This window comes from Pungitius pungitius, chromosome 13 (assembly GCF_949316345.1).
Source record: "Pungitius pungitius chromosome 13, fPunPun2.1, whole genome shotgun sequence".
Lineage (NCBI taxonomy): Eukaryota > Metazoa > Chordata > Actinopteri > Perciformes > Gasterosteidae > Pungitius > Pungitius pungitius.
This window is the reverse complement of record NC_084912.1, coordinates 9,340,646-9,362,796: the sequence shown is the minus strand read 5'-3', so window position 1 is coordinate 9,362,796 and position 22,151 is coordinate 9,340,646. Positions and strand designations below refer to the sequence as shown.

Here is a 22,151-nt window from a genome sequence, read left to right as displayed (position 1 = left end):
TAAAATAAATGAGAGAAGAAATTAAAAAAAAACATAAGTCAATAAGACCAGCAACATGAGAACCGTTTGGGCTTCACGGATGCAGAATAACACACAAACCTCTGAAACGTCCAGAGGATACAAAACTGCAGCCAGTGCATGGAGGAACTCTGGTGATGCCCACAGTGGGTCTCTGGGCCGCTGGTTATGAAGTAGACAAAGGAACTGCATCACGCTTGCTGGGAGCCGCAACTCCCATGAAGTATCAGTACCTGACATGTCCTTTTCTGGAGGACACGGCTGTCAAATCAGGAAAATAATACGTATCAATAAGCTTTACAAATTTTTTTTTTTCGTGGGGATACACACTGAAAGTGTCAGATTATTACGTTCTCACCTGAGTGATGATGGCTTTGACTAATGACAGCATTATAGTCGCGGCTTCAACACAGAGCTGTGGAGCAGGATTGTCTTTTTGGCCGTCAATCAATGACTGTAGGAAATCATCCAATTGCACCTGTAAATTCCACATTAGAGCATTAGGAAAAGGGAAAATAATCAGGAATCAGGAAACGTTAATTGCCATAATATGTTGGACATACATGGAAATTGTCTGGGCGGTTGGTGCATGACAGAAGACGGTACAATACAAAGTACAAAGATGATTTCTAAAATAGGAAATGATTCAAATGCCCCACCTTTCCCTCTGTGGTGTGACTGGTCTTCTTCTCGAGCAGCAGAGAAGCCATGGCTTCAAACACTTGAGGTAGGTGGGTGTGTCTTGTTAGCAGCCCCCGTAGAACATCGAAGCCTGGGCACGTGGTGCTGAGGTTCTCAAATGACCTAGTGTTAGCTTGAAGGTTGTCTGGTGACAAGGAAAGAAAGTTATACGATAGAAATTGCTTCTTCAATACTGCATGGGTGTAATATTGTGTCGAGAAAATATAAGATGCAAGTCTTGTTAAAAAATAACCCAAGTCAGGGTGAGAACTTGATGAAGATCTATGTCGGTCTCTGTAAAATAACAGTATTTGGTTTTGAGGCAATAGGAAGGTGACTATTTTTGAGACCACATTCCATTACAAGACTGAAAAATTACACTTGAAGTATCTAAAGAGCAACTGTATGTTATCACCTCACGTAACACTTTCAGACTTTATCATTTTACACATCAGGATTCTGCATCTTAATTTGAAAATAACCTCAGCCTACAAGGCAGAAAGTAGAAACTGTATTTACCCAAGACGAGCCGTTCCTCCATGCCCTCTATGAGGGTTGCTGGGAGAACCCCTTCCCTGAAGCTGCTCTGCTGGCTGGGGTTTGACAGGAAGTGTGTGAGCAGGACGAGACCCAGTTTCAAGGTGGAATGGTGAAGATGGGGCTGAAGGAACAGCAGGAACCAATCACTGCCCAGGGAATCAATTAAGGCCTTCTGCAGACTAGTGGGGAATAGGAACATGATCAACCAATGCAGTTTAGTCTCTTCCTAGACTGAAATCATGCTGTATTCCACTCACTCTTTGATCCGAAGGCCGTCCGAGTTGAGGATTTCGCAAAGAGATCGCAAGAGTTGGTTGCGGATCCAGATGAGGCTGGCTGGATCACATCTCTGAGCTGGAGCACAATTAAGACAACTCTTGGTTCATCCATAAGACACGTGATGTACTGTGTCATGCGTGTTTGAGTGTCATATGGTGTACCTGGTGTACCCTGTGAAAGATCACTGTCAAATGTGTCGCTGCCCCCTTCATTCGCGCTACCAAGAGGAGGGAGCGTGTAGACCAGGAAGAGCCCAAGTCTGACCAGATAATGGGAGCAATTTGAAATACACCCGGTATTCCTAAAAACTTAATTGGTCCGATATCTTTAATGTAAGCCGTACGACAGGAGCACTGCCAGACTGTACCTGCTTGTGTCCAGAGGGGTCAAGTGAGCTTTTAGGAGGGATGTGATGATACAACAAATGATCTTCACCTTCTGAACAGTCACGGCGGGATCACAGAGCTCGAATAGCAGGTTTGGTAGCGTGCCCGTACTGTGCATCACCCTTGCATTCCTGCTGTCACTGCGGAAAAGAGAGAGAACATTAATATCAATCACAATCTGTTCCCACACAGGAATCATCTAATTCAGCAATCCATGCACAAGTTCAGTCAAGCTCTTCTTGCCTGTCCTTTGTGACTGAATCTTTTGCACCATCCCATAATAGCGATATGTGTACGTTTACATTTCTGTGATACTGATGACAGTCTAACTTGTTGAGCCATGTGAGTTAATAAAGATAAGATTAAAGCTACATCCTGTTCTCCGGCCACATGCTGAAAGCTGTGGATTTTACCTTAAGGACTTCTGGATTTCAGCAAAGTGATTCAGAGCTGAAAGGTCGAGATGATCGGATGTGTTTCGCCACACCTGAAAAGGTACAATGAGAGAGAAACGGCACGCTAGCAGTTAGCTTCCAGATGCTCACATGGCAACTATATGCAGGGAGGACATATAAATATAGTTATCCAGTTACTACATTCTTTCATGCTAAGATTTGGATGCTTACCTCCAGGTCGCACAGCAGGGCTTGGAAAGCAGGTGTGTTCTGGATGCAATCTGGCCCAGAGCTCAGCTCCACCGACCTGGAGAGATACAGAACCAACTGAAAGGTTCTGTAGCTGACCAGATTGTGCTTCATCTTCAGCAGGAAAGCCAGCAACTACACGCAGAGCAATACATGTTTAAGGACAGATTACAACACAGTGGAAGCAGATACAGTAGTTTTCAAAAGACCCACCTTATATCCATTGATTCGATTCATTTCCTGCCGCATGGCTATGTTGGTCTCCAGCACAGAAAGAAGAACTTTGACAGCTGCATACAGAGAGCCGTCATCTGGCGCCATTGCAATTAGACTGAGAACAACTGCAGGTCCGCCGACATACAGAAATCCATTGGATGCACTGCAGGGGGTGAACTTACGCACACCTTGAAGAGAGGACAGAGAAGTTACCAAGCGGGCTTGCAAGAATAGACTAAAGTGCAAGTAAATCTTTTTAAAATAATACTTTTTTTTACCAAAATGTCCAACCAGGGCTGCTCCAATGGTGCGAGCTGTACCACTAAGGTTCTGGCTGATGTTTTGAGCCAGGAACACAGGCGTTGAGTGATCCCGGGACGTAATCCCCATCTGTAAATACACACAGTGGCGGCTGCTCGTCATTCAGAACAACAAACACATTCCAGATTCCACATGGACTCATTATACCTCTTTAGCAATCAGTCTGCAGTCCACCTCATTGTACATTTCTCGGATCTGCACAACGGTTGTTATTAAAGAAATTGCTGGGTTGATGCCGAACGAGATCCTCTCCTCTGGAACCAGTCTGAGAGTGGGACACTCAGCATCTGGATCATCCCCTGAGGAAAAACAGAGAGGTCTGACGACACAGGAACATGCAATAGAACTGTCTTGCAGATGTGTAATCACAATCTACCAAAAAAAAAACATAGTTGCGCAGTTGCATTAAATTAAAACTAAAACTGACTTATTAGAAAACTAAGTTCCTAAGGCATCTAGAATCAACCTTGTGTTGTTCTAGGGTCACATTCTACTAATAAAACCAATATTAAATAAACATTCAGATTCAGCATGCGTCATATGCTCTTACCCATGATGAATACTGTACTGAGTAAACAAAAGACATACTGTTGAAATCCTGTGAGATTCTTAGACAAGATCTTGTGACTCACCTGTGTGGCCCACAGCCAGGAAGTTCCCTTGGTAGGCGGTGCCTCGTGTGTACACAACCCTCACAGCCTCAGGGCTCAAAGCTTCCTCAAACAGGAACGATGGACCCACTCGCCACACCAGAGCAGCGTGCTCCTTCCACAGCGCTGGTGTTCCTATGAGCGCGTACACGTCGACCACGGCTGCGGGGTCCATGGAGACATACTGACCGGGGAATGGCTGGATATACTTCATCTGAAAGGAAATGTAGAGGCTGTTATACATGAATGCATTTAAAAACATTCAACAGCTCCTCAGTTTCTTTCCTCCTGTCATACCTTTCCTGTCCCCACTGCTTTGCCATTGAAGTAGGCGGAAACAATACAGCTCTTCTTTACGTCTTTGGACAGGACCACAGCCAGATGGTGCCACTGACCGGGGACCAGTATGCTGGAGCACTGGAACCTCAGTGATGTAGTCAAAGAGGTGGGGGAGCAAACTTCAGGCTCCATCATATCTGATAAACAAACAACAAATACATTTGGTCCACCTTTGCAATACAAAGCAACACAATTGATAAAGAATAGCTGACCTTTTTTACCCCCAATATTGACCAAACGTCGATCACTCTTACCCAGGTATGTAAATGCTTCCTCCTCTGTGGAGATAACCAGACAGCCGTCATTGGCTGAGAAGGAGATCGACAGACAGATGTACTGTTGTTCAGTCCGAGACATGTGGCGAACCACCGATAGGAGACGGATTGGGTGGGAATCACAGGCTGAACTAAACCGGTTGATCTGGAACCAGCAGGAAAATGAAAGACCAGCTGAAGGGGGAAAGCCGCGGCAGTCTAAGATGTTAAAAAAATAGAAATAATTAGACATTTTTGTCAGATTTAAATATTTGAGTAGCATAACATATACAATGGTCACTTACCTCCTCCGATTCCACCGGTTGGAATTGAATCAGCGGTCACTCCTTTCACCGTAGCCAGAGAGGGCAGGAAAAGGCAGCTGCAAGGGATACCACCACATGGCAAGACATTTGTGAATGAAGTGTCTTGCACTTTCTTTTTTAAACAAAAGGCCATGTTACTAGATACAATCAGTCTGCCACTCAGTGGTGGTAAATCTCCGCAAGCCCTTTGCAAGTGAAGCACCCGACATACTGCCTCCGGGTCATTTGTTTCAGCCTGACGGAAATTCTTTACAATATAGGTCACATGAGTGACAACATGTCACTGGAGTCACATGACACAGTTTATAATTGGCTGCGGATTGAAATAAAGAGAGCCTCAAGCCGGGTAAAATCTCTTGGTGCACACATTGGAGACAGCAGGAACTTGACACCCCATCCGTCCATGTACTCAGAGCTCGTGTGACGCACTTTAATACAGGTGCTAATCAATGGGTTCTTCTGCATTTTTATTTTCCTTTATAGGCCCTAAACATCACTAAGCTCCATGAGCTTCCTAAAAGGCGCCCAAAAATGTGGGTTTAACCAAGTCCAAAGAGCACAAATGGGACAGTTCCTGTTTTATAAAAGCCTTTTGGTTTTGGTAAGCCTTTGGCTTTGTCTTTAGGCCACCGCAGTGAACTTCACCTTTTACTTTTACTATGCAGATACAGAGTCCTTTCAAGTTCATTCTTTTATTTTGTACATTTATTTTACTTTAAGGAGTGATTTCAAGCCACAGTTTCAAAATGTGTATAGAGCACAACTAGAAGATCCATCTAATCTGTTTAATTCTGCTGCACTAAACAGGTAAAATACAGCAAATTTAGGACTCACCCATATCCACTCTCTGTCATGTCAAACTCCACAAAGGCAGGTGAGGAGGATAGCCGGTGTGGTCTGTAGGTGCGTGGCGACGTCATGGACACCAGACTGATGATCTGGTGGACAGGGATTGCCGGACCGAAAAGGGATTCACTGCGAGTTGTAGACTTTAACAAGCTGAAAGCGCGCTTCAGTTTCTTAAATGAAGAGCCTGACGAGACCTGCGCTTCTGCCCCGTGATCTGCTTTAGAGAAAACACAACCATTGGTCTGCATTAATGTCTGAAACACCAAATGAAATCTTGAGAAGACGTGCATATCTCACACGTGCATCAGTAAAGAGCAGGCATTTATATAAACATAATATTAAGTCATTACCATTCACAGAAGGAAGTTTCCGTTCCGCCATTTTGTCCGCTAGGCACATGAGCGGGTCCCCTAAACACAGGAATTTCCTGAGAAGGAGAAAGTAACAAATGTCATAATATTGCAGCACAAATAAATAAAAAAAACAAAAGTATCCTCATCTTCTGGGCAATAAAGAAATGAAGGTGTCTGAACCGCAAATGTTTTACCTGAAGTCTGAAAGTGTGATGGCGTGGGAGGCGAGCTTCTCCAAGATGCGAGTGACGGGCAGATGCAACGGGTGGTTGGGAGCCATTAACACCCTCCGGCAGTGGGCCAGGAGTGTGGAGACCAGCCCCCCCTCACACACTATCTGGCGGTTTCGCTCAGATTCAACCATGGCTTGAACGTGGTGCGCCAATGAGAACTGGACCTCCGTAGAGAGCTAGGAAAGGAGGGAAAGAACATACGTCTCATACTGGCACCCTAACATGCATTCAATAATGTGCAACATAGGGGACTGAAACATGGTAACTTCATCACTCTATTAGAGCACCTGTGGGTCCTTGGGACTAAATACTGATGGAAGGAGAGTCATGATAACACGGAGTGCTCCTGGATGAAGAATAACATGATTGCAGCTGAACGTTCTGTAAGCAAAGAAAAAAAGTATGACAGGTATTAAAACACATACAGACCCCATTCAGTCAATACAATTTAGATAGGAATTGAATAAAGGTGCTACCACCTCCAATCGCTTGACATATGCACCTGTACTGAGAATCTGTGCAGGCTGAGGAAATACTGGATGCTGCGTTTCTAGGTCTTCCGTGTGTGTCCTCCATGGACTGCTGGCCTGGTCCCAAGTGGACGGGAGGGGACCCTGAATACACTCCTTCAAGCCCTGCTGGTCCGTTTGCTTTCTCCTTATCGCACCCGTTCTCAGGATCTAGTCCCTGGTTTAACTCCAGAGGAGAGTAGGTTCCTGTGGCGAACCTGTCGAGATACGAGAGCAGCCTTATACACGTCCCAAGAGTGACAGGCAGATTGGGCCGCGGAGGGTTGGAGGGACAGTAGAGAACCTCGGGGGCCTCTGCAAACTCCACAAACTGGTGAAAGCTTTTTCCAGGGGACTGGTTTTCCTCTGCGGTCTCGGGAGGGGAGACTGCGTCTTCGTCGCATTTCTCCTTCTCAGGGACTCCCGCATGGAAGCAGCCCAGCTGGAGAAGAGCCTCGGCCAGCCGTTCGTAAAAGCCACCGGTCTCAAAATGGTGTGCGTTTACGGTGTGAAGATGCACAGCCAAGGCCAGGATGTGGAGAGCGAGGAGGAGGAGGTCCAGCAGCGGCTGGTGCCCCAGGGACTTCCACACCTCCACCTGGGGATGCTCGGACAGTGCTCCTTCCATGTCAATCACCAGAGACAGCATTCCAGTGAAGCCTCCTGCTCTCCTGAAGGCGTCCCAGCTGTTGGGGCTCTCCAGCACCTTCCGCATGGACTGAAACACAAAAGTGACGATTCAGGCGGAGCGTTTCGCACCGTGAACTCACAGATAATTCCCGCTTTGCTCAAAGTCCTCCATTTTCTAAAAGCATCTCCCTAGTCAATTAAAACAATGTCATGAAAAATAGATGAAACATACAGATATACCATAAATCATTTCGGGTAACTAGTTTTCGGAGGTGAAGAAAATGACATTAGCTCTATTCAATTTAGAGACCTAATCTGTCAGGTAGGTAATGTGTGAGGCAGGACGCAGTCAGAAATGTGATTAACGGAAACCGGAGTAATCACAATGGCTTGTAACACTTGCCAACCTGGGTCATATCCAATCGGATTGCCCCTTGCTTTAACCATGTTAGCACAAAGAACACACACACAAAACACGGTGCATGCTTTCACAAACAAGCGCAACGCACACATTTTTTGCAAGTAAGTGCTCTTCTCACTGCCATCTATAAAAACGGACACATACAGTGGGTGTTTAACTTGGTTAGGCTTAATCAAATCTCTGTCCCATTCACTGATCTGATGGAGGTGGTAATCTTCAGAGTGCCACGGCACGAGGCTGCTGGGCTAATCAAATCTTGCTGGAGTTAACAGCTAAACCTGTTTTAGCAAATCAATCTGCATTTGTCTATAATGTTATCAGGGTCCCACATGCTAAGAAAATAAATTCACTAGCTCATTATGTATTAAGTGCATTACAGTTTGTTATGATGTGATGCAGAGTGGGGACTAGGTTTATAGTACAGCTGAGATCGCTGGATATCAGAGTCTTCCTGGATGTGTAAAATGTAAGTACCTGCAAAAGGTCCCTCTTCAAACCAAGTTCCTGCTGTGTGGAGGAGCAAAGGGCTCCTATGGCTGTACTCATAAATTCCTCTGGATTAATTTCAGCTAGCTGCTCCAAAATGCTCAGAGTGGGACCTCGAAATTGATCCTCATCCAAGAAGATCTTTATGTAGGGAACCATGCCAAGGTCTCGAACAGAAACTGGAATACAAAAGCAAGATTTAAGTATACAGCTGCAGTTTCCAGCCGTGATAAAGGAACTAAAGGGTTGCAAAAGAGAATGAGGAATTTTCAAAACAATTGGCATAAAAGGAAGTGAATGTGTATACTTGTGTTTTTGATTGACCGCAGAGTGAGGGCTGACACAACTTGAAGCATGCAGGTAGTGAGCAGTCTCTCGCCGTCCTCCACACACGGCAGCTGCTGGAGATCTAAGGAGCACAAGAACTCCATTCAAATTACACAGCAAACGTGATCCATATTTGCAGGTGAAGGTCCATGTCAATTGTATTCCAAAATCACTAACTTTGAAAGGTTGAAAGGTACTGACTAAACTGCAAAATCTCAAATTGTCAATGAAGACATGTTTTTGAGTCACAAAAATCCACTCACAAGTTGAGAAAGCGTAAGATAGTACGTACTTAATTGAGGGGAACAAACAACTCCAGCCTTCCTGAGGATTTTAGCTCTCCTTCGGATTTCGCCGAGCAGCAGTTCCAGGAGGCCCCAGTCGCTTAGAACCTCAGATAGCATGCCACTGTGCACGGTCATCCTACAGACAGGAGGAGATGGATCTTTGAAAAACAGACTTTAGGTGGTCTACCTGTTCTGTGTACATCCGTCTCAATGACGAACTAAGCAGTCACAGCAGCATCTTTGTGTCTCCTTACCAATTGGGAGAACAGGAGCATCATGAACAATTATGAGAAATGTTCAAACTAGCACCGCCCACCTGTGAAAACACTTAAGGGCCACCACTCCAAAATCTAACCCTGCCACTCCTCCAGCCAGTGTCCCGGACCAGTTCTGCTTCAGCACAAGCAGCAGCGCCCGCAAGGTCTCATGGGGGATGTAGTTCAACTTAAATATCACCTGCAGGAAAGCATTCAATCAAACCTCAAACGCATGTCATATCTGACGGAAAAGTATGCAGAGGGGTCAACCAAGTCATACCATCTCTAGCATTGAGAAGAAGAGTTTTTGGACAGGTGCCGGTTTACGCCACACAGTGGCAGCCAGCTGGGACATGGACTGAACGCTCCACTCCAAGAGGAAGAAATTGGCCGGGTCCTCCTCCCATATTGTCTGCAAGGTTCGAAGGAGCAGGCAGCACAGCACAGAGTCGTGAGAACGCAGCAAGGAGGACTGCAGCAGGTGGAAGGCAGCCAGGTTTTTTACGGTTAAACCTGGAGAAAGAGGTAGGAGATGACAATATCAGCCTGAGGTCAATTTAGAGGTTTTGAAGCTCAATTTATCAGATTTTGTTTTGGCGAGGTCAGACAGTCAATTCCATTGGAAAAAGGAAGACCAATCAATTAAAAACAACCTTTAACACAGGGCTCATGCTGAATCCCACCAGTCAATCGAGTTTTGCTCACATAGGATGGATTGAAAATAAACAACACAGCATTCCCAAAGCCAAAAGAAAAGTAGCACAATCTGACTTGATAGAGTTTGCTGTGTGCATTGTCAGAATATTTAGAGAAAGCTTTCGATTCGGGAGCCAAAACACACTTTTGTTGATTTTAAAAATATACCTGGTTATATGATTCATTTTCACACTTAAAGAAAGTGTATCAAAGCCAAATAAGATCAGCAGAAAACCGTCCCTGGTCCCTCTGCTGGAGGGATCTACTACCTGATGTGATGGATGGGTGCAAAAGTGTGTGTGTTTCTGTGTGTATAATTGCACGTGTGTGTGTTGATTATGGACACTATTTATGAGTGTTGGATGGAGGTGTCTGTGCATCTATGATAGATGGCTGGTTGCTGTAGGCCAGTGAATGAATGGATGTGGAGCATCGTAACCAAGTTAAAGAGGAAGCCTCCACTTCATCATCTCCGACATAATCTCCTCAGCATCCTGTTAACCTGAGGGGTGTTGTGCACGGCAGCGGGGCAACAGTCGGGGAACGGGTGTGGAGGAAATCAGGCGAATGGAGCGGAGCAGTTTGGGAGGGTTAAAAGTGCAAAGGAGGGTGGAACTGGGTGATGATTTGGACCCATTACCCTCCCTGGGTCTCTTCTTTGCTGAGTCATGCATGCATGGTAATTTGAGGGTTCGGAAGTAGGAATATGGAGGGAATGGTTCAGGTACCTCATGGTACGATAAACCGTTAAAGATAATTAGGGAGGGCTGGTCAGAGAATACCAATGCAGAACTGCAGAAGAGTGGACCTACCTTTGGCGAGAGGCGGGTCAAACCTAAAGGCCGGAGGTTGGGGATTTGTCACACAGAGAGCAACTTTTAGCTCAGTTTTTCCAAGCAGGGTGAAAGACGCAATGAGAGCCAGCAACTCCTCGACAGGCTGTAACGTCTCCACAGAAACACCTTCCTCACATCTGCCGATGGTTTAATGATGGGAGATGAAAGAATGTGTTAAAAAAAGAGCAGACAAATTGGATTTAAAGAACACATTGTTACACTCTTTGAAAGGGCTGATGTTTAACCCGCTCTTTCTTCTTCTGTTCTCTCACCGTTTCAGGATGAGGTCAAGGGCCTTGTAGCCATTGTTGTTGTCAAACTCGACAAAGAGGGCTGGATTGAGAGAATAGCTGTCTCTAATGAAGCTGAACACAGCCACAGCCACCTCAGCCAGCAGAGACCCGGGGACATCGCCACTGATGTGCAACAGGTTCTGGATGCAGATACGCACACAGTTCTTTCCTAATGAGGAAATGAAAATATTCTTTGTTAGTGAAGTAGTAATTCGATCATAGATATATATAATAAAAAAAGACAAATATTACTGAACAATAGCATCCACATACAAACAAATTGCAAGTCGTGAAATTAAAGGATGTACATTAATGTGAGTTAGAATTATTGATACTGTGATGTCCAAATTAAAATAATAATGATTATTCTGGAAAATGCTGATCATTTGTTGATGTCCAAAACAAATCAAACAAACGTTGTAGTACACTCATTAGTGTAGAACATTTAAAATGTGAATTAGTTGGACTGATATTTGCAGTCTGATTCTCTGCTGAGATGTGTGGTCATGCGTGCCTGTATAGTCAACCCGTTACTGGAATAAACACATATGTCTGCACAAACAACTGCCCAAATAAACCTAAGTGAAGTCCCCTCACCTTGCAAGCTCGGGACAGTGTTGCTTGTTGCTGCAGCGGAGACGGCCTTGAGTACGCGGGACGCCTGATGTCTCCATGTAGCGCTGGTCTGGTCCCACAGTGATGTGAGGCCAATGATTAGACACTGCAGCTCCTGAGTTTCCACCAGTCTCTCCACATTACCAGGCTTCCTACAGAGCTGAAGGAGAACCTGGAGAACAGCAGGAAGAAGAAGTTCAGAAAGAACAAAATCCATTGAATTTTCTTTTTTTAAAGGAGCACAAGCAGAAGGAAAAAATAGCGAGCGTGAGGCTTTATGCCTGAAGTGACCTGCGTAAGCTGCTCCTGAAAGGTTGCTTCTATGGCAGAGTTCTCCTTTTCAGCTGGAAGGCACACTAGCAGGTACAGACATTTCACCAAAGCAGCAGGGAGCCTGGGGTTTATACTGGACAGTACATCCTATAAAATACAAACAAACACACAAAAAGGAGAACCTCTTCAAAATAATTGGCAATAAATGATGACAATAATTTCCGGCTCTTCATCATTTTGTAAATGTGTGTTTGATACTAATTTCAACAACTTGAATGAAAGTTGTCCAACAACATTTAAGGACTCATTTACGGTGATTATTTTCCCCATGTGACTGCGATCCAACGTAAGAAGCTTTCGAAAACATTGATCAACTGAAAGTATGAAAACCGAACTTCCTTTAATTTCAGTTTACAACTTTCACTCACCGAGTCGTCAGCCGTCAGCAGCAGCAGAGCCTTTAGCAGCAGCCATCCTCGATGGTCTGTCGCCTCACAGGTTGTCCCCTCAGTGTCCTGCTTCTGGAAGAACCGCACCACCTCACTACGAGCCCCCTCTGAAAAAACAAAAAAGCACAACCCGACTGAACATATGCTGGAGAATAACAGCACAGGCTAAAGGTCATTAACAGGCCCAAGACAACAACACAGCTGTAGATTCTGCAGTTGTTCCTCTTCACCTCCGACTGCAACCGATCAGTCATAGTTGAATCCCCATTTCAGTGTAGTAAAGTTTAATAAAATATTTCTAATTGTGGGGGGGTAATTTGCATTCATTTTCTATTTTGGTGAGGGTCCTGTTTGTGCTCACTGAAGGGTTACAGTGTAATTCGTTTATAAAGTAGTTATAGAGCACAGTGCACAATGTTAGCCTCTCATTCAACTTAATACCACGGTCTGCATCAAAAACCAGAAGTGTCGACTTCCCTTTGTAACAAAAAAGGTTCTCCTTTACGAACTCAGAAGAAACCCTTTAAGAAGCAACAGAGGGACTGGAGTGAGACCGAGGAGACCGAAAAGAGAGGAAACATCTGTAGAGCAACGTTAAAATTAGAAGAAACGTCCAAACCTCAAGAAGGGAACTGCAGATTCCGTTCGTTTCCCCACTTTAGTTAACAGATTACGTTGCTGTTCCATTTTTAATAACATGGCTTCAGTGACACTGACAATAAAAGGAAGAAAGAAACATTTTGGGAAAGAAGTGCAGCGTAATGAAAATGCAGAAGTAGATACCAGAGATAGAAAGCCCCTCCATTTGAGTGAACAGTGTTGTGTTGACTCGGGTAGATGGGCGGCTGTTAGTACCTGCAGGTCTTTCAGCCAGTCTGCTGTGGATGTTATGGATGACAGTGTCAGCTGTGAGAGCTGCAAGCCCCTTTATGTTCAAATACTCGAGTCCTCCACCATCCTCACAGACCTGAGATCAGAGAGGAGGCAATTCGTCTTACAAAATACACTGGAGAGCAAAACAAAATATGTAGGGCCTGTAGTGATTGACTGAACACTGAAACATGTGATAGATATTGCGTGAACTGCCGATTTTGGGGGGGAATGGTAGCCATGGAATAGGAATTTTGAATATGAACCGTTTTGGTGTGGAACTATGAGCAGAAATTGTTGTATTGCAATGTACTGTATGTGCTCATGTGCTCCGTGGCACTAACTTGTGCATAATGACATGCAGCAAAACAATGTAGCCATTTTGTAGATAAATATGAGCTGTTTCTGGGATATGTACTACATTACAATTAATGGAAGCCGGTGTGATATGCTCTTCTCTGTTCTGTAAGAGGATATCAGTTTAATTGCTTTTTTGTTTTTAAGTAAGGTGCTATATTCTGGTCACAAGAGTTACACCTATACACACATTTATACACGTACAGAACCACACACAACGCGTGATTACATCCGCGGCCTTGATAAGTGATGTCTCACTCACACACATTTAAATAATTACGCTCACACACACACAGTCACGCCATGTGTGATGGATCGAGAGTGTGCACAGGCAAAAAGGTTTATTCAGAACTGTGATGCGTTTGTCACAGAGAATTGAAGATTCAAACTATAACAGTGGAGCCTGATTCCACTTTGTATTTGCTGTGAGGGTTGAGTAAACTGTAAAGGTTTACTGAGAGACCTCAAATGCATTTGGTCAAGAGACAGTGGGAGGATCAGCTGAGGGCCGAACATCTGATTGGACCTCTTTTAGAGGTTGGCTATTAATCGAACCACGGCTCCACTTCAAAGGATCCTGCAGTAATCAATTAAAGATTCCAGAGTTGATAGTCTGCATTTATTTTACAGCTGAAAAACGTATTAGACTGACTGAAAAACAGCCAAAAACATAACTCTGCAAAAGGTTTTATGGCAAAACAATGAGAGATAAAAAAATCCCTTTGTTGTGTCAGAGGTTCATACCTGCAGGTAGAGAGGCAGGACTTTGACTAGATGTTCCTCTCTCTGCTCCAAAGGGACGTGGTCAGTTTTGTTGTCAGGACTCACGTACGTGAGGATTTCCAGCTCATGAAGCTGTTCTTTGAGCACTTGTGGGAGTTGAGGGTTCCTACAAGAGCGCTCCACCTTTACCTCCACCTCCCCTGAAGCACTCAGCTCTCCAGTTTCCTTATTGATCCTTCCCCCTTTAGCAGTCTGGTCCTGGGGGGGGAGGAAACAGAGCAAAGAGTAACAAATCCCCACATTGTTCCATCTTTTTTTTTTTTTTTTTTAGAGACCTTGTTTACATAGCATCCTAAATGTTTTTTTTAATCATTTCCTTGAATTGTCTTCTTCAAAGAACTTTGTACCAGAACAATCCTTCAGCCTACCCCCACCATAAGGTCCGGATATCACAGTCGGAATGGAGAAATCCCCATATAGAACAGAATGATGACACTCCTATGCCATTTTCATCAACTAATTGTCAACTTCTGTCTAGGATCCAGACGTTTAGTAACTGGGACCATTAAAACTATTAAAACCTTCAAATTCACCATTGGAGGGGCGGAGTTTAATTCACGTTTGGTATTTATTATTTTCTCTTGCTAAAAGAACGGCCTTTGGGCAGCAGTCCGGAGTACCGAGTCCCTCCTGTCACCTACCAGTCAAATCTATTTGAAAATGTGAGGTGCACAAATGTAAAAGTTGGCGAATTGGGAGCTTTTGTTCCACAAAATTCCACAGTTAGATTGTCTACACATTACACTTCTCTGTCCCAGTAACCATAGAGAAGGAGCCCTTCTCCCAATCAAAACAGGTTTCTCTGTTACCATCGCTTTGACAAGGGCATTGTTTCCTCATTGCAGTGATATTAATTTGGGGACTTTCTGCTAAGAGTCACACACACACACACACAACAGTAAGGAACACTTGTAGAAGTGGAGTGCTTAACCGATAAGCCAGAGCTTGGTCAAGTAAAGGGAACGGCACATTCCAGACAAATTAATCAGTACGTTGAAGATTTCCCCATGTGAGAATGTGCTGTGTGCCGAGTGTTGGGTGAGATGCCGACAGCAAGAGAGCACAAAAGTAACACATATCCCTACTGACAACGACAGACATTCAAGTATGTCAAAGTGCAACACATGATCAGGGGTAAGGACCGGCAGCCACCTTCTCTATGCAGCTCAAAAGAAAAAAATATTCATGCAGCACACTCTAAAGTCCTCTTACCAGTACTTGTGTGAGAGCCATCTGCTTTTTCTTGGCCCTATGAGGACGGCGTCATCTTGTGCTCTGTTATTCCAGAAGACATGCAGAGACCTGCTAATATGCGGCTAGCGCCTTCTTTGTGGACCCTTCAGTAAAATCGCCCACCCCTTACTAATCTGCCCTAAAGCAGACTGAACTTTGAGCAAGCAGAACCACTGAAATCAGCTGGCCCAGATCATGTGCCTTCTTACTTCCTTAGCAAAGCAGAAGTGAAAATGGGTTGTTGGGCTGGTTTGATGGGGCCCTCCCACCACAGCTCAAAGACAAATCCCTCAGCTTTTTATAGACACGTTATGACATTAGTTAAAGGGTCCCATGATTTATCAAAGACTCCAGTAAACAGTTTGTCATAAAAGGTTTAAATGGAGGCTGAAAGCTTCTATTTGTGTGTGAAACTGTTGGGAGAGTAATTTTGTGTGTGGAGGGGTCAGTGTGGATTTAATGCTTGTGGAGTGATACAGCACTGAGATTGTGAAAGTACTGTGACAGTATTGTTGACATATGAAAATTAAATCTGTGCTGATAGAACGTGGCTAAACAGCGCCATCTAGTGGGCCTCAGTCATAAATGAAAACACGGGGACAGCTACCAAGTGTAAAGTAATAAAAGGCGGTTCCAAAATACTGTGCCCAAAATAAACCACCTTAAAACCTGCTTCATCGTGTGCCCCGTTGCTTTTGTCTACTGAACACATTACCAGGACAACTACAGGTGTGCTGATGCCTCTGTGTTTAATTAATGTGATCAATTAACGAATCCACCTTTTTTGCCTAGTAGGAAAAGTCCAAATGGTTTACAAGGAAAGGGCAGGCTAAGGAATCACCATCACCTGCTGAAGTTGAAGACACGCTCTCTCTGAAGCGTTACCATTCATTGTCAAGCCACTTTGTTCCCTGTGCAGACCTTCTCCTCGGTGTCGTCTGTTGTACACCTCCGTGCATTATTGACAGGGCTTCGGCTAAGTCGTCGCATTTGATGCAGCAGTGATGATTTACCTTAATGGACATTGACCCTTTTGTAACGTCCGAGCCTGAAAGAAAAGACCAACGCACTTCACTTCAGTGCCGCAAAGAGACCCGGACGTCGCAAACACTGTCTGAACGCTGCAGGTTCATTTTAAGCGTTGCGCGTTGCATTGACAAACTACACGTTAGCAAAATACATAATAACAAATGCATTTCTTGCTGACAAAATACTTCCTTCACGCCGACATCTCTGTAAATAAAACGGATTTTCGTCCTGCTCAAATATCTCCGTGTTAAGCATGTTAACATTCAAGGCGTTACGGTTTTCATGGACCTGACTGTTTTGTTGACGTCGGTTGTCATGTGACCCGCTGCAACCAACGAGGTGTCCAGGGCGTGGTCTGCCTCGATGAGGTTTAGCACAATGTCCGTTACTTTGACGCGGAAAAATGAGCTCGCTTCTCGCATTACGTTATGATGTTGCGGTGCTTCGTCCTCGGTGCTGATTGTAGTTTACGTTGCGGTTTCTCCCGGTGGAAATACGAGCAGGCCGCTTCTGGGCTCCCATCATGCATCCGATGCCCGTGGTCTCCGATAACCGTGGAGACATATTTGACTGCATACAGAAAGGGGATATTGAAATGTGTATACAGTTCGTTCAGAGTGACCGATCAATTCTCAAGCAGAAAGGTAAGGGGATATAACATGCAATTAAAATCTACAGTCTACCACAGCACACTGCTTCTTACTGCTGCCCTGTCCGTATGCTAAGTCAGTATTTCCTCATTTGCTTAAAATATATATATATAAATAAATAAAAATATATATTTAAACTGCTAATGAACACTGTTTTCCAAAAGCAAAAACTCTTCCTATGTTGTATATCTTTATTAATTCGTATGTTATACATTAAAATATGTCATAATGTGAAAAAGTAGCCTGCAGTTTCTCATTTATCATCTCATATTTTTGAGGAACCACTTAAAACTTGTGCTCCAGTGTCCTCTCCTGTGATTTTGTTACAATGCCAAATGGAAACCTGACCCTGCTGCATCTCTTCAGTGAGAAGGTCTGGCACAGATCCGGATGGACAGATCCAGTGACAACACACTGCAAAGTCACATTTTCCCTAAGGCACCTTTATCTTTCCGGAATCCAGAGGGTTTCAACGATCAACAGGCTGACAGAGCGTGTGTTCCTGTCGGGCCGATCTTGTTCGTCACAGAGACTGCAGATCTGACTGTAATGTTTATGTGTTTTTCTCCATCCAGGCTGGGGTGGTTTCACCCCGCTCCACTACGCTGCCCTCCATGGTACACGCTCCCTGGTTAACTTTTTCCTAAGTAATGGAGCTGACCCCAACCTGACATGTGACGCAGGACAGACCGCCTTTCATTTTGCCTGCAGGTGAGCAGCAGCAGCAGCTGCACATTTAGGTCTACGGCCATTTAGTTCTGGCCTGGATCCAGTGAAATAAAAGTTTGTGCTTTTCACTTCCATCAGGCAAGGGAACATCTTTATCATCCACCAAATGATGCAGTATGGAGCTGATTTGCGTATCATTGATCTGCAGCAGAAAACATCACTGCATCATGCAGTCACAGGGGGCAGCATGTGAGTAAAAGAAAAGAAAACATTACACACTTTTATTGTTTTTCATGTACTCGTGTAGCTACTGCGCCACGCACTAATAGCTCATGCATGCACTTACTAGTTATGTCCTGATTTTTTTGTCCAGTGTTGCAGTGCACTATTTGTGGGAGACAGGAATGTTCCGGTTTTCAGACACAGACATGTACCACGTGACACCACTTCACCTGGCTGCATCCACAGGCAACACAGAGGTGGTGCGGTATCTGCTCAGAGACCAGGTATGACATCACAGCTCACTCCAGTGGTCCAGTATGCCAACACTGCGATAACATTTTATAGAGGAGGATTTGATAAGGTACCTATTGTTGCCACACCCACCGAGAATCAACTTTTTTATGTCACTTTTAGCTAATTTTTTTGGTTCTCAATGGTTTCAATTTACGTCCTGGTTATTGTTATCAACCACTCATATAAAACTGTAGTTAAATAAGGTAATAGCACAAACTAGTACAACATTTTCAATAAAAAAAAAATCATTGATACTTGGGAGTGTATAAAATATCAGTTTAACCTTGAGGTGCATTTTTGACACCGAAAGTGCAGACATTTTACAAGCTGTGCAGCTCAGTCGTCTGTTTGTGTTTCAGAGATGTGCTGTGGATGCAGTTGACCAGCAGGGAGCGACGGCGCTTCATATTGCAGCAGAGAGGGGTGGAGTGGAGGTGTGCTGGACACTGATGCAGAGAACTGGCTGCAGGATGCTCCATCAGAAGAACCACAGCGGCCTCACACCATTGGACCTCAGCAAACAGGGGAAAACATTTAGGTGAAAAAACGGTCTAGCAGACCACTGCATGGGATACACACACCCCTCAGTACCTTCAGATATCCAGAAGGTTTGCATGTCCAGAATACTTCTTTCTCTTTGGATCCTGATGCTGATAAATACATTGTTTTACTGTGTATTTTTTCTCTAGACATCAGCAACTCACCAAGCTACTGAATCGGTACATTAATGAGCCATTACACCACAAGCCCATGGAGTCCAACGGTGCCTACTACTCTAGTTTTGATCATTCATTTGGCGCTGAAAACAAGCATGATGATTTATTTGATTGATTTTCTCACACATCATTGTGTCCTTTCTCACCAGTTTTGTATTACTGGACCCTGTTGTTTCCAACCCTGACTGGAGCTGCCATCCTGCTAATAGCAGCCATGTTGGGAGGCTATGGGGGGCTAACTTGTTGTTTGCTCTTCCCCTGGCTGGCCAGAAGCATCTTCACACAGTACCACCGCATGACCACATACCAACGGTATGAAATGTTACATTTGAAATGTTCATCAGTAAGTTTGTTTGATCTCTTTGTTGAAATAACCTCAGTGTTGCTTCCAGGTTACCCAACCCGATATACCTAGGAACCCTCATAGCTGGCTTGTTCCATTCCCTGCTCTGCTTCTATGGAAAGGTGATGCCTAATATCCTTAAAAAATATAGTACATATGCCCATTTTTTGCCCTGCCAGCAGTATGGATCTCGATCTTGGTTGGTTTGACTGCCTGCCCATCACTTTGGTTTGGAGAGGAAAATCTTCACAGTTCCACACATTTCTCTACATGGCGTCCCAGGCTTAGAAGGCACAAGAACTTAATGGATTAATTTCATACATGGAGACAATGTCCTGGCAAGAAATGCGCAAATCATTTTGAAACCGACTGTTTTCCCCCCCTGGGTCAATATAATACTGGACTTGCCCAAAGATTGGTCTGGTTTGGGAGGGGGTGGGGGGGGGGGGGGCTTAAAGGAACAAACGTTTCAGGCAGAAGGTGAATACAAGCATATTGACACAGACAATGTGAGAAAAATGATATGCTTTTATATCACGGTGTTTTTTATTATTGACCTTTCTGCTTGGGCCACCATCAAGTCACATTTTCCACTATTACCCAATTTATATTTATAGGGCCTTATGCAGTGACCAGTCCAACCTCAGGAGAACGTTAGTATTTTGGATGCTTCACAAGCTTTCTTGTGAAAATTGTCAACAGAGCCAGTGCTCTCATAGTTCCTTTTCTCACCCAAATGAAAATATCAAGGTAAATCTATTTGGGACAAAATTGAAATATCAAGTGTTCATCCTTAACCTTTTGAACGTGTGTGGTCAGACAGTGCTCTGGTCCACGTGTCAATGGTCCACTTCTCCGTAGTCCTCGTTTTGTTCAGCAAGGTTATGACTCAGGACCCTGGGGCGCTGCACAAAGCCGAGGCAGATCCTCGGTTCTCCTGCGTCGCTGACCTGGTGGAGAACAACGAGAGCCCTCACAGGTTCTGTCCATACTGCGAGGTAAGGCGTTCACACGGGTCCGAGAGCTTGCATTGCCCCTTATCTATGAATATCTCACGTTATCGGTTAAACATGTACACACAGGCCTTCTCCTCCTCCTGCTGCGTTCCTCCCTCGCGATGACAATTAAATGTGATAATGACATAGCTAGTTTATCTTCCTCCCTTTAGTAAAATAAAAAAGGAGTTGCTCTCCTCCCCTTTCACGTCTTTGCTTTCCTCATAGTTGTTTCCGCCTGACTACACAAAACACTGCAAGCTGTGCGAGATGTGCATCAAAGACTACGACCACCACTGCCTCTTCCTCAACCGATGCGTCGGCCGCGGCAACCACCGCCTCTTCCTCTTCTTCATCTTCTCCATGGGGATTGCCCACCTGCTTTTTGTTGCCACGGCGACAAGTTACCTGTGCGGCAAGATGCCTCTGGGCAACCGCAGCTTTTCGTTGTGGCTGACATTGTTCGGGGAAGAGTTTTGGGTTGTTGCCATGGTGGTGATGAATGCACTGACTCTGCTTTGGGAGGTGTGGCTACTGATTGAGCAGTTTGACGCCGTCGCCACTGGGACAACCACGTACTTCAGACAGTGTGAGAGCTCGGCGCGGCAGAGGTCACTAGGGCAGCGCTGGGTTATAGTGCTGTCGTATCTCCTGGAGGGTCGAAGGCGTGTGGGAAGAGGACAATTGAGAGCGGACAAAGCTGCCATAGATATTTAAAAATCAGTACAATGGTCAGTACAATTTTCCACATGTTGTACTTGAAGGTGAAATGTGGTTATTTCTCAATATTCTTTTTTAATATAGAGTGGTCTACAGAATAGAGTAGTCATCAGATGTGTGGTAGCAGGATAATAGTTCACCTAGATTTTAGAAACCTCACAGAATACTTTTAAGATATCACTGTTCCAATGAACTTGTTGGTGTAAATGGTTCTGTGTCGTGAAGTACTTGTGTTTTAGCAGGGAACAACATTTACACCCATCTTTTCAAATGTACATGTTTTTTTAGTGTGTAAAAGCATTGTTCAAAGTTGTGAAGATTTGTGTAGGACTGGTGATGATGGTTACTACTAAGTTTACTGAAAGACTTTGTTCCTGACGTAATGTAATTACCTTTCTGACCTGCTCCCGGCCATTTGAGCCACGACACTTCCTCTGCTCTCTCTAATGAGACGTGCTTTTTTTGTGTCTTCAATTAAACTCCCTCATTTCCTCTGTTTCCCTCAGGACCATTTTTCTAGATTATAGATGATGTTCTGGAGCCCTCACAGGCTGGTGTGTCTGGACTATGTGAGAGGCTACGTCACGTGATACTGTTTAGTGTCTAATGTGCTGCCTGTCGCGCACATGGAGCGTTTTTTCAGTGTTATTGTATGTACTACCCTATTAGATTTTAAATGTAATAATGTATTTTATCTGTGAATACACAATGTCTTTTGGTTTCAAAGATTATACCTAATTTGTGCCATGATGTTTTTATGCTGAATAAAAAACATACTGAAATGAATAGAAGTAAAATGTGTATCTATAAACCTGGTGAAAGTAGTGAGAGACTTTACTTAAGAGACAGGTAGAAATAACATGTCGAAATAATACAAATACTAAGTCCAAAGTTCAAAACATTTACTCAAGTAAAAGCACAGTAATATTAAATGTGGAGCCAATTTGAGATGCTTTGTATACAGTAGTAATATAGTACTGCATGATTTCATGACAGCATATTATGTGTTTTGTGCTAAAAAAGTAAGCCTCAAACCTAAAAGAGATAATTATCTTTCATTATCTTTCTCTGAGGTGTAGCGCTATGATGTACCATAAAATGT

The 22,151-nt window shown here is 44.2% G+C and overlaps 2 protein-coding genes across 5 annotated transcripts in view; one reads left to right on the top strand and one right to left on the bottom strand.

The window, feature by feature from the left end:
* wdfy4 (WDFY family member 4) overlaps nt 1-16,658 on the bottom strand; it is a 37,130-nt gene extending 20,472 nt beyond the window's left edge. The window contains exons 1-34 of one of the 4 annotated variants that reach the window (XM_037465173.2): nt 16,259-16,658; nt 14,140-14,376; nt 13,024-13,135; nt 12,148-12,275; nt 11,738-11,866; nt 11,429-11,618; nt 10,811-11,000; nt 10,515-10,675; nt 9,287-9,519; nt 9,066-9,205; nt 8,755-8,885; nt 8,443-8,544; nt 8,124-8,314; nt 6,592-7,316; nt 6,377-6,470; nt 6,051-6,265; nt 5,854-5,930; nt 5,489-5,720; nt 4,634-4,710; nt 4,329-4,547; nt 4,033-4,211; nt 3,718-3,949; nt 3,233-3,384; nt 3,043-3,154; nt 2,762-2,952; nt 2,531-2,683; nt 2,318-2,391; nt 1,886-2,044; nt 1,680-1,777; nt 1,497-1,593; nt 1,219-1,418; nt 678-844; nt 377-496; nt 100-279 (exon numbers count right to left, since the gene is read on the bottom strand). In XM_037465173.2, the coding sequence (XP_037321070.2) occupies nt 100-279; nt 377-496; nt 678-844; nt 1,219-1,418; nt 1,497-1,593; nt 1,680-1,777; nt 1,886-2,044; nt 2,318-2,391; nt 2,531-2,683; nt 2,762-2,952; nt 3,043-3,154; nt 3,233-3,384; nt 3,718-3,949; nt 4,033-4,211; nt 4,329-4,547; nt 4,634-4,710; nt 5,489-5,720; nt 5,854-5,930; nt 6,051-6,265; nt 6,377-6,470; nt 6,592-7,316; nt 8,124-8,314; nt 8,443-8,544; nt 8,755-8,885; nt 9,066-9,205; nt 9,287-9,519; nt 10,515-10,675; nt 10,811-11,000; nt 11,429-11,618; nt 11,738-11,866; nt 12,148-12,275; nt 13,024-13,135; nt 14,140-14,376; nt 16,259-16,303 (5,742 nt within the window). In that variant the 5' untranslated portion in view covers nt 16,304-16,658. Of the gene's footprint in view, nt 1-99; nt 280-376; nt 497-677; nt 845-1,218; nt 1,419-1,496; nt 1,594-1,679; nt 1,778-1,885; nt 2,045-2,317; nt 2,392-2,530; nt 2,684-2,761; nt 2,953-3,042; nt 3,155-3,232; nt 3,385-3,717; nt 3,950-4,032; nt 4,212-4,328; nt 4,548-4,633; nt 4,711-5,488; nt 5,721-5,853; nt 5,931-6,050; nt 6,266-6,376; nt 6,471-6,591; nt 7,317-8,123; nt 8,315-8,442; nt 8,545-8,754; nt 8,886-9,065; nt 9,206-9,286; nt 9,520-10,514; nt 10,676-10,810; nt 11,001-11,428; nt 11,619-11,737; nt 11,867-12,147; nt 12,276-13,023; nt 13,136-14,139; nt 14,377-15,390; nt 16,216-16,258 lie in introns of those variants that run through there. The other 3 variants (XM_037465174.2, XM_037465176.2, XM_062566378.1) reach the window with 3 other exon arrangements.
* A 141-nt stretch (nt 16,659-16,799) lies between these two features.
* si:ch211-223a10.1 (putative ZDHHC-type palmitoyltransferase 6) lies at nt 16,800-21,833 on the top strand. Its single transcript, XM_037465178.2, has 10 exons — nt 16,800-17,084; nt 17,666-17,801; nt 17,898-18,008; nt 18,133-18,265; nt 18,635-18,813; nt 18,965-19,038; nt 19,141-19,303; nt 19,384-19,466; nt 20,142-20,332; nt 20,558-21,833. The coding sequence occupies exons 1-10, from the start codon at nt 16,964-16,966 to the stop codon at nt 21,044-21,046; spliced, it is 1,680 nt and encodes a 559-aa protein (XP_037321075.2). The 5' UTR covers nt 16,800-16,963; the 3' UTR covers nt 21,047-21,833.
* Nucleotides 21,834-22,151: the final 318 nt, after the last annotated feature.